The sequence below is a fragment of the Vulpes vulpes genome, unplaced genomic scaffold (genome assembly GCF_048418805.1).
Source record: "Vulpes vulpes isolate BD-2025 unplaced genomic scaffold, VulVul3 u000000899, whole genome shotgun sequence".
Lineage (NCBI taxonomy): Eukaryota > Metazoa > Chordata > Mammalia > Carnivora > Canidae > Vulpes > Vulpes vulpes.
In genome coordinates this window covers 4,403,724-4,415,485 of record NW_027325780.1, presented here as the reverse complement: position 1 = coordinate 4,415,485, position 11,762 = coordinate 4,403,724, and the positions used below count along the sequence as shown (strand labels likewise).

Genomic DNA, 11,762 nt, shown 5'->3' with positions numbered 1-11,762 from the left:
CATAAGTGGCAATCCATCATTTCAATGCACTGGAAGTGACTGAAGGACATATGTCAATGCCTTCCAGTTGTGGATGTCTTTTTTCTGCAGGAAATCTCCATGTAACACATGACCACCTGACAAATGCATCCAGTGAAGCTGCCAGTATCAACAGCTGAGTTCACAGATTTATAAAAACTCTTCAGCTTTCTTATTATTTAAATTTTTAAAAAAGATTTCATTTATTCCTGAAAGACACAGAAGCAGAGGCAGAGAGCAAAGCAGGCTCCCTGCAGGGAGCCTGATGTTGGGACTCCATCCCAGGACTCCAGGATCACGACCTGAGCCAAAGGCAGATGCTCAGCCACTGAGTCACCCAGGCACCTCTCTTTATTTTTATTTTTTTTTTAGAAAAAAAATGTTATGAATATTCTTGTTTCATCCACCCCAGAGGGTGCACACATCAACTTTGGAAAGCACTATAATAGAGAGGGTCTGGGGACAAGATGGCTATTTCATTAAGGTTGAGAAGGGACGGAGACTCTGTGAAGTGACATTTAAGCTGAAACTCAAATGATGAGGTAGGAACAGCCATGCAAAAAAAGTGGCACGGGTGTATCAGGGAAGCAGAGGCTATCTGAGTACTATGGGAATAAAAGGTTTACTATAGCAATCAGACTTTTCACAGATGAGGAAGGATCTTTGGGTATAAAAGCCTGGGAGAGTATTCAGGGAATTGGAGAAAGATTCACTGATCAATCCTTCAGAAGCGCTGGTACAGCTGAACAAGTCAGAGCTTTTAAGAAAATCCAAAAAGCCAAATCTGTTCAGCCTCCACGCTGGGACTGCTAGGGGCCTATAAGAAGCTGTTGCTTCTGTGTAAACTACTACCTCTGTGGGTGAACTTCCAAGTATTTGGTGGGGGGTTTGGGATCATAGTTAGTCACAAGGCCAGCAGTCATGAAGATGAACTGAACATGGAGGAGAACAAGGGCAAGCTGGAATCCTTGGGATAACACTGTGTCTGTCATTATACCTAATCAAGAGTAATGGCCATTTCCTCACTTCCACCTTCCAAATCTCACATAAGTGCCTCTTAGGTTAATTCTGAGCTAGAACCACACACAGAAGAAGATTCTGGCAAAGAGAGTTCCCAGGTTAACCAAGCTGATATAGCATAATCCAGCACAAGAGGGAACACCATATGCAAAGGCCTGAGAAGGAAATGAATTCAGTATGCTTGAGAGAGAAAGGTAAGGCTGAGGCTTACAAATGAAGGGGAGGATAAAGGGAGCATAGTCAGAAAAGCAAGCAGAGCGTAAACTCACATAGGGCTTTATAGGCCCTGGTGTGTTTGATTTAAACAGAAGTTACACCATTTTAAGCAAAAATGGTATTCTATGAGTTGTGCTTTGAATATTAAGGAAGCAAGATAAAAATAGATTAAAAGTCACAGGAAGAAAAATAGGATATTATAGTCTAGGAATGGGACAATAATGGTCTGGACTAGTAATATAAAAATGTAGATACAGAGAACTTGTCAGATGGGCTTTTTGTCTCGTTTTTCTTTTTTTCTTTTTTTTAAAGATTTTATTTATTTATTCATGAGAGACACAGAGAGAGGGGCAGAGACACAGGCAGAGGGAGAAGCAGGCTCCCTGCAGGGAGCCCAATTCAGGACTCGATCCCAGGACCCCAGGATCACGCCCTGGGCCGAAGGTGGATGCTCAACCACTGAGCCATCCAGGCATCCTTGTCTCATTTTTCCAACATTTTTTTCAGTTCTTGGAGGGTCTCTCTTGTGTATGAGATGTGGAACCCTCTGTTGCAAGGAAGGTATCACAGAGGTTAAGTGGTCAGGGAAGGTTGGGACTGACACTGAGTACTTTCTATGCATCAGATGTATGCTGGGTCTGTTCCTCACAACAATCCTGAATAAGGAAACTGATACACAGGGAGGTTAAATAGTGTACCTGAACCAAAGTCATATAGATAATAAATGGTGGGCTTCTGATCTTAACCCAGGTGTCTCCGAATCCAGAATCTTAGCTCTTGCCGCAGCATTCTGTATTCTCTCAGGTTAAGGCCCTTGTAGGTAGTCATGTCCACTGCTACCTGCCTAAATGTCACACCTTTCTGGCCAACTCTCAAGTGTACTTCAAATGGTCTTTCTACATTCTTTGTGTATTCTTAATCTTCTTAGTCCACACTGCATAATATTTCCAACCTAAGTTTCCTGGACTCTTAAAGAACTTATCCTATGTTTAGATCTCCACTGTAACTACTTGAGACTTTTTAATATTTAAATAGATATACTTTCAGGATATGGAAAAGAGGGCATCTTTTGTTTCCTGGGTGTATATCTCATTGGAATAGCATTATTGTTCAGAATTAGGAAATAAATTGCATTCTACATAATTCTTCAAAGTCAATGTTCCTATAATGCAACTGTCATATTTTCCATTGAAGTTTTTCTTCTTCCCCAAAGAGCTCTCTAAAGGACTTCTATGTCTTTATATCAAGTATAGCCTATCTGACATAGAAGAAAATGAATAAGGACATGTAATAATTACTGTTAAACATTAATAGTTGAGTACATGTTCAAGACATTAAAAAAATCAATATTTGTTTTCTGATCAATGATACCATTGTCTTTTAACAAAGAAAATATTTGAAAGTACAAGTTATATATGCTGCTACTGCTTTGAACTTAATAATTATTGCTTAGAGTATACATATATATATATATATATAAAAATGATGAATGATTATCATGCCATATGTGTTATAGGTACTTAGTCAAAGTGGTCTCTAGCTATTTGTTATACACTATCCACTTTACTGTGAGACACATGGTAACTGGGTCACAAATTCTAATTATAGAATGTTTAGTTTTCAGGGGTTATACTGAAGGAGCTAGAGGGTTTCACAATTGGATACAGTGCTATTTGGATGGGATCACCTCTGGTCAGCATTAAAAATCACATGCAGGGATCCCTGGGTGGCGCAGCGGTTTGGCGCCTGCCTTTGGCCCAGGGCGCGATCCTGGAGACCCGGGATCGAATCCCACGTCAGGCTCCCGGTGCATGGAGCCTGCTTCTCCCTCTGCCTGTGTCTCTGCCTCTCTCTCTCTCTGTGTGTGACTATCATAAATAAATAAAAATTAAAAAAAAATTCTTTAAAAAAATAAAATAAAATAAAATAAAAAATAAAAATCACATGCAGTGTAAGAAGTGACAAAATCTGGCAAAGTAGGTGTGAGTTTAAATTCTGGCTAAAGATGTCCTCTCCTATACGATTCACTAAACCTCCTCTCCAAGAGGGTTTCCACGCCCTGTTGAAGTTCATTGGGCACCAGCAATACCTCCACTAACAGGATTTGCTGCTCCCTCTAGCTTTTGGTATTTTAAAACCCACCTTTCTTCATGAGAGCTGGTGTGGTAATTGATAGTCACAATACTTTACAAATTCTGAAACAGGTTAAAAGGACAATGAAATTTATTTTTATCTAAAATGAGTTTTCAAAAGGTACTTGGTTATCTTGTCAGACATAGAAAACTGAGGCTTGTCAGAGTACTGAAGGAATTTTTGTACTAGGTGGGGAAAGGTTGGACACCAAAGCCCCTTCCTACTGTAAGATTCTATGATTCTAGGTATCCTGCATTATTTTATGAAAACAGTTTAGAATATCCAGTGTTTTAAACATTTTCTTCCTATTTGTTGGAGAGATCAAGTTAACATCCTGTCATAAGGCAAGAATGCTGCATCACCCCCTATTCCTGTAGTGACAATGGCCTGAAGATAATAAATAAAAGAGGTTACCAGGGGTTAGAAAATATGGGCTAGCCAATGTAGCCAGATCCTTCTCTCAGGAGATGGTCTAGTTGCCCTACCTGTAAAAACTGCAACAGAGAAATTATTCAAAACCTAGTTTATGGTCTACTAGGCATGGTGATAGATTCAAGGAAATAAACTGTGGCCCCCCTGCCCTCAAGGAGCTGACAATCTGGTTAGAGAAATAGAAAAAAAAAACATACAAAAAATAATTAGAAAAGAGTTATATGTTCACCTGTGTGGCACTGAACACAAACAAGCAAAATTGGAGTTTTAAGATAATTCAGGTGCCCAGAAGGTTTTATTTAAGAGGCAGGATTAAACTGAGCCAAAGACTGGGTCAAACGAGGATGAGTGGGGAGAAGAGGCATGCCTGAGGAGTACTGGGTAAAGAGTGAAAAAGAGTAGACTCAGGAGTAGAATGAGAGCATGACCTGTGTAGCAGAGACAGACAATGAATTGTGGTAGGACAGTGAGGAACAAGCTCGACAGAAGCAAAGGTGAACAATAAAAAATAAAATGGTAAGCCTGGACAGGCAAGATGGAGTACCATGTCCTCAAAAGCTGGATATTAGGTTCTGAAAGCCAGGTGCAAGTGTTTTTCAGTGGTGGTCCCCAGAAACATCCAGCATGAGTCTCTCAGATACACTTTGAGGCCTGTAGGCAGATTCAAATATAGATGCTGATGGCCATAGCAACTTGGTGAGATCCAGTTCAATTCCAAACTGCTTGGCCTACCAGGAGGTGGACAGGCTGGGGCTTGCTGACATGTGCCTCAGAATATTCTCTGGAAGCTGGAATTTGTGGCCTGGGAAGTGCAGGGCTGCTCTTCTAGGCAGCTGTTATGTGTGGGGATGTGACTGTGTATAGGAAGTGTTCTGTGCACATTTGTCCAGATTTGGGTGTTAAGATTGTGATTTTAAGCATGATGAAATTCAGTTAGTTGGCAGTGGAAGAACAAAATCAAACTATAGCCTTTAACAATTCTTAACATTTGGATTTTGAAAGCAACTTTCTAACTTTAATTACAATTTCAAAATAATGCTTAAAATTTTCTAGTCAAATAAAAAGCTTATATATTAAGATGCCATCCCCTTTTGGAATTATTTTAGCATAATTAAAAAGAACCTTTTTAGGGATCCCTGGGTGGTGCAGCGGTTTGGCGCCTGCCTTTGGCCCAGGGCGCGATCCTGGAGACCCGGGATCGAGTCCCACGTCGGGCTCCCGGTGCATGGAGCCTGCTTCTCCCTCTGCCTGTGTCTCTGAGCCTCTCTCTCCCTCTGTGACTATCATAAATAAATAAAAATTAAAAAAAAAAAGAACCTTTTTAACACAAAGCACTTGGTAAAGTAGTTACTTATGTCATCTTCTTTTGATGAGGACGTTGAGATTTTTTAAGTTTTAAAACTTGCTTTTTTGATATTTTTCCCCTTTCTTTTGCTTTTTCTTTTGGCTGACTTATGAGGAGAAGGAAAACAAGAGTAATGTTTCTTTATCTTACCGTTTTTCCTTCCTTATATTGTATTTGAACTCTTCAGACTGTGGTGTTTTTTTTTTTTTTTTTTTAATCTTCACTCTCAAAGGGGCTCCTTTTGATTCTCTCTACTTCACTGACCTTGAAGAGGAGGCCATAGCTTTCTAACTAGTCTTCTTTTGTCTATTTTCCTGGCTTATTACTGCCCTTACTCCAACTCTGCTTGTCTAAACTACAACCTTTTGAGGCTGGTATTATTATCATCCACTTTTTACAGAGGAGGGGACTAAGGCTTGGAAAAGGTGGCTTACCCAAAGTTGCACAGGAGGTATGTGGCAGAACCACTAGACCATCAGACTCCAGAAGCCAAGCAAGCTCCTGGCTTTGTTCTACTTTTCTACCTCAATCTCTTCACTCCCTTCACACAAACTCCAGCCACAATTCTTGAGGCTCCCTGAACACAGAAAGCTCTCTCATGAGTCATGAGTCTTTTTTATACTGTCCTTACTCTCTTGGTGAAATACTTAACCTTCAAGACTCTAATCATATGAAAAATTTTGCCTAACACTTTTCTCCCTGCCCTTCCTGGCAAGTGGAAGGATTGCTCCTTTTTCTACAATCTTCAAGATTCTGATACATATCTTTATTTTATATTCCTCACATTGTACTATAATTACTTGTTAGCACATTTGCTATAGCAGGAAGGGACTATAGCTTATTACCTTTCCATCTTCAGCGTCTACTTTTTAATTCAATACATATATATTGTACTGAATAAGAAAGACTAGCTCCCTCTCCTCATGGAACACACCTCTAGTGCAGGACATAGATAAGTGATACTATATACAGGAATATAATTTTACTTCACAGTGATGACATTATTCTAGGAAAAAGTAGGAGCACAATAATATTTTTTAAAAATGTATCCTTAAAGGAACTACATGGATTTCTTGTCTTCTAAAGTTAACTTATAAATGAAAGAAAATTTTGTTCCTCCTGGTCACTAACCTGTTTTTCCCAGTCTTTAATTAATTCTTTCACATCTGCTGAATCTGGGTTTAGACATGTTTGATGCCCATTATTCATAGTCGCACTGCCAAGGAAATAGCAACAGATTTTTTTAACTTTCAATAATTGAAATGTCTCACCTTAACCCCAGAATTCAATCCCCTAATTAGAATGTATTTGTGTCATCCAAATAAGCATCTGAGACTTCCAGTCTTCCTTCCTGTTTTTTTGGTGGCGTTTTTCAGTGAATGATGAGACTTAGGTAAATTTCTAGGATAGTGTACAACTCTAATTTTATTTTATTTTATTTATCGTGTTTTTTTTAAAAAGATTATTTATTTATTTTTTCATGGAAGACACACACAGAGAGAGAGAGAGGCAGAGACACAGGCAGAGGGAGAAGCAGGCTCAATGCAGGGAGCCTGACGTGGGACTCGATCCTGGGTCTCCAGGATCACGCCCTAGGCTGAAGGCAGTGCTAAACTGCTAAGCCACCCAGGCTGCCCCACAACCCTAATTTTAAAAATCGAACAGATATATGCAATGACAGTTTATGTCTACAGATAATACTAGTTATGGTGTGTTGAAAACATTTATGTTTAGGTGAAGTACCAAAATAAAAAGTTATAAATCTGGCTATTTTTTCCCCAGAAACAATGAAAATCAGCATGAGTTTTACTAAATTTTCTAATGAAATTCCCTAAAACATACAATGGTTTTCTAAAACATGATTAGCAGACTGATTGAATATTTTAAATTACTTATAGCAGACTGTCCAGGGATAATTTAAATTTTTTTTCTTTCATTTCTCCATATAATCTGAGAGTAAGAATAACCATTTTATATATCAGTCTTAACTTAGGTTTCAAAAGACTGAAACTAGGAATTCTAATCTTCAAAAAGTATTTTTTTAAAATATTTTATTTATTTATTGAGACAGAGAGAGAGAAAGAGAGAGAGGCAGAGACACAGGCAGAGGGAGAAGCAGGCTCCACGCAGGGTGCCGGACGTGGGACTCGATCCCAGGTCTCCAGAATCACAACACGGGCTGCAGGCGGCACCAAACCGCTGCGCCACCGGGGCTGCCCTTCAAAAAGTATTTTTAAGGTTTTATTTAAATTCTAATTAACATATAGCATAATATTAGTTTTGGGTATACAATGTAGTGATTCAACACTTCCATACTACACCCTGTGAAAGTTTATTATTAATAGGAAAGAACTAAAGACATAATATGGCCACAGTAGCAGTTTGATTTCAATAGCAAAAACTTGGCAATAATTTACATTTAGGCATTGCTCATATAGATTATGATACATTCATATGATGGAATAGAATTTGGCCATCAGGAATGACATTATTAGAAAAAATGGTATTACAGAAGATTTACTAACATGAGAAAATGTTCATAATATAGTGTTAATGAAAAAGCAGGCTAGAAAAGAGTATGTAGCCTATAATTTTATTTTTATGTTTATATATATATATAATGTATGTATATATATGCTGTGTCTGTATATATACACAGATGCAAATGAGGGAGATTTGGAAGACTATAGGCCAAGGGGTGACCAGTATCTGTCACTGGTGGTAGAAATATAAAGGATTTGTATTTTCTTCTTTTAACTGCATTAAATATTTTCTACATGCTTGGTGATATAGTATCCTTGGTTTTATTTATTTATTTATTTATTTATTAATTATTTTTTTTTAGAAACTGTTTATTTTCCGTCAACCTTATTTCCATTCTGTTCCTTCTGTGGAAGCGCAGCTTAAGACCACTCAGTGGTTGTTCCTACCCAATCAGTGGCCTGAGCAGTGGGAGCTGCAGACCAATCTTCTGGCTGGCTGAGCACTCCAGTCTTCAATAGGGAACTGCTGAATAGGCACAGAGGGCACCTGCACGCCTTCAGACCAGTCTGCAACTTCAGGCTGAGTAGCAGTGAACTCAGGAGCTTGAGCCGTCCATTCACCCTGAAATTCCTCCTTAGTTACAGCCTTTTCAGCAGCAGGCTGTTCTTCCTTTTCAATCTCTTCAGGATCTCTGTAGAAGTAGAGATCAGGCATGACTTCCCATGGGTGCTCACGGGAAATGGTGCCACGCATGCGCAGGACTTCCCGGGCTAGCATCCACCACATCAGACCCACTGAGTGAGCTCCCTTGTTGTTGCAAGGGATGGCAATGTCCACGTAGCACAGAGGAGAGTCTGTGTACACAGAACAATGGTAGGCAGGTTAACGTAAGATGCCTCTGTGAGAGGCTGGTGGTCAGCCCTGGGATCAGTAACCACCAGAAGCCTTGGCTCTCGGAAGGCTGCCTGGATCTGGTTAGTGAAGGTTCTAGGAGTGAAGCGGCCAGCAATAGGAGTGGCTCCAGTAGCAGCAGCAAATTTCAGCACAGCTCGCTGGCCAGTATTCCTAGATGATATAACACTGACATCAGCTGGATTTTCAATGGCAACAATGGCACGAGCTGCCAACAGAAGCTTCTCCCAGGTTCTCTTCAGATTTATGATGTAGATACCATCACTTTTCCTTTTGTAGATGTACTGTTCCATTTGGAAGTCAAGGTTGATGCCACCTAAGTGGGTTCCTGCTGCAAGGAATTTGAGGACATCCTCCTCCTTCATTTGCAGAACATCAAGGGCTCCGGACATTGTTAAAGTTTCCCTTTAAGTTACGATGGGAACGCAAAACAACGCCATATGGACCCTTCCCTGGGTAGCGCGGAAAGGCGTATCCTTAGTTTTAATGTTTACTAGATATTCCTTGTTGTTTAGAAGAAAAGAAGTAGACCACACTTATGGAGGGACAACTATCTGAATTTTAAGTGTCTATATAGGCAAGTGTTCTAAGGGTGATAATCACACTAAATTTGATGTTCTGCCAACATGGTGCATATATGTTGGATGAGTTTTTACTTACATGATTTCAGTTTTTTCACAAGAAGAGCTTGGGGCGAATTGTTTAATGTCCTTTAGGAATTTTGACTGGATTGTTCCTTGGCTGGTGGTGATGCAGGAACAGCATCTATTCCTCATTATTGGGGTTCCTAAAAGAAAAAAAGGTAGAACACATTGATTTAAGGCAATGTCTCAATTTAGGTGATCCATCAAAATGATACATTTGATTTAGTCATGATCATTACTGTCTTTTATTGAGTATGTTTGTTGGGGAATGTGATTTAAAAAAACCAAGTTACCACCAATTGACCTGTGAGCTGGACCTTGGCACTTGGGAGACACCTCTTCCTCTCCCCTGTCCTTAGAATGTGGGTTCCACTTGCCTTCCTGGCTCCCAGAGCCTGCTCCAAGGCCTTAGCTTTGAGATGGTGACATGATGTTGAAAATAACCTGCACTATATACATGACTAAGCCCAATTAGGGCCTCTTTAAAAGTTTTTAAGATTTGGTGGGCGGGTGCAGGGATCCATTCGTTTTGTTGCTGCACAAGACATATGCTGCACAAGTCTCATATGTAAGTTCCCTTTGCTATTAGTAAAACTGCCACCTACCAACCTGGAGTGGTCTGTCTCTTTTTTTGGTCTCTCCCTGATCTCTGAGTAAGGGGGCCAGTTTTAGATTATACTAAAAAAGCCCCTGAGAGAGTATGAACCTACGCTGTTAATCATTATCACAAACTTTTGAAAGAAGTATTATCTCCATTTTATAGATAAAGAAGCTAAGATTCAAAGAAGTTATGTAAAGAACAAAGTCATTCAGCATTTAGAGGGCAGGTGCAGGGTTTCAGCTCAGGTTTTTTTGAGTCCAAATATATTGCATTGCTCTTAACTACCATATCTTATCACTGTAGGAAAGGAGATTTACACAATATTTAATAAATACCAGGTCAGACACACAAATACCTGATTTCTGTGTGCTATGTGGGCCACAATTTCTTAAGCAACTCCCAAAGCCATTTATTGTCTGACCTTAGTAGAATGGAGTTGGTGTTGGTTTGGACAGAAAGCTCTACTCAGAATAACCAATTATAACCACCAACCTCATCCTCCCTACTGCCTTGCTTTTCTTTTTTATCTTTTTTTTTTAAAGATTTAAACCTTTTTTTAAAATTTTTATTTATTTATGATAGTCACACACACACAGAGAGGAGAGAGAGAGGCAGAGACACAGGCAGAGGGAGAAGCAGGCTCCATGCACTGGGATCCCGGCGTGGGATTCGATCCCAGATCTCCAGGATTGCGCCCTGGGCCAAAGGCAGATTCCAAACCGCTGCGCCACTCAGGGATCCCTGCCTTGCTTTTCAATAGTACTTTAAACTCTTAAAAACTTTTTGAAATATACTATCTTCATTCCCTAATTCTTTAATTTGTTCAACATACATTTACTCAGTGCTTATCATACGCTATGTGTTGTGTGGTAGGTAGAAAAAGCCTAATTATAAAATCTACATTTGGGGGATCCCTGAGTGGCTCAGTGGTTTAGCGCCTGCCTTTGGCTCAGGGTGTGAGCCTGGAGACCTGGGATCAAGTCCCATGTCGGGCTCCCTGCATGGAGCCTGCTTCTCCCTCTGCCTGTGTCTCTGTCTCTGTGTGTGTGTGTGTGTGTGTGTCTCTCATGAATAAATAAAATCTTTTATTAAAAAAATAAAATAATTTTATTTCACAGCTGAGGAAACACATCTAGAAAAGTTCAGTAATTTGCCCAAAGGTAGTAAACAGACCTCTCTGATTATTGGACCCTTAATTGGTTAATTACAGATATACTTACCAAGAAACAATATCAGGGTTACAAAAATAATTTAAGAGACAAACTCTTTGATCTCATTACCATCCAGTTCAACATTCATTGAACACTTACTACATGCTAGGAATTCACATACCTGGTCTGAGAAGATTTATGTTTGGCTTAGCAGGCCTCAGATATGAACTTTGGATAATGAATTACATCACTGAGAAGCTTTAATGAATTACTCATATCACTTTCTGATGTATGCAGTCAACTTTATTGGGCAAATCAAGAGACTTTTATAGCAATTTGCATCTCTGACTTTCCTATCCTAATGTAACTCAAAACCTTGACCTCCAATCAGAGTCAGGAAGATGATACTCAACAAAAGAGGAACACCACCTTTCTTCATATCAGTAGAATGGAGTTCTACTGATTCACTCCTGTATTGTATTTCAAACCTGAGAATTTCTTTAGAGAACATGCTCTTGGAATCATATTTATTTGGGAAGTCCACTTCCCTCCTAAACTCTGATGGGCTGGTGTTCTTGGCTGACTTAGCTAACCTGACCACAAACTTAACTGTGTTGGGGGAAACCCAACTCTCAGATCCAAGGGAATTTCTGCATGTTTTATTTCCATTTCACATAAATGGGTAGTTTATAGTAAGGATATGAAATGAGCATCATTGGCAGCCTTTAGCCCACTTGTAGCTGCTCACCTGGGTGAAGAATAGGTTACATAATAAATATAATATTATACAACAAGGGTTGGAGTAT

At 39.5% G+C, this 11,762-nt stretch overlaps 1 protein-coding gene and 1 pseudogene across 1 annotated transcript; both read right to left on the bottom strand.

Moving 5' to 3' along the window:
* Window positions 1–5,214: 5,214 nt before the first annotated feature.
* CXCL9 (C-X-C motif chemokine ligand 9) lies at window positions 5,215–11,395 on the bottom strand. Its single transcript, XM_025993033.1, has 4 exons — window positions 11,332–11,395; window positions 9,221–9,347; window positions 6,292–6,380; window positions 5,215–5,270 (listed from the first exon to the last, which is right to left on the bottom strand). Exons 1-4 carry the CDS (start codon window positions 11,393–11,395, stop codon window positions 5,215–5,217), a joined length of 336 nt encoding a protein of 111 aa, XP_025848818.1.
* Window positions 8,004–9,032, bottom strand: LOC112915628 (small ribosomal subunit protein uS2-like; annotated as a pseudogene).
* Window positions 11,396–11,762: the final 367 nt, after the last annotated feature.

What these genes read in the sequence shown, in the direction of transcription:
- CXCL9 (XM_025993033.1), bottom strand. Translation starts at nt 11,395, where the DNA reads ATGAAGAAAGGTGGTGTTCCTCTTTTGTTGAGTATCATCTTCCTGACT. An exon ending in GACTCTGATTGGAGGTCAAG is followed by an intron (nt 9,348 to 11,331) that starts GTTTTGAGTTAC and finishes TTTTTCTTTTAG; the next exon opens with GAACCCCAATAATGAGGAAT. An exon ending in TGTGAAAAAACTGAAATCAT is followed by an intron (nt 6,381 to 9,220) that starts GTAAGTAAAAAC and finishes TTTCCTTGGCAG; the next exon opens with TGCGACTATGAATAATGGGC.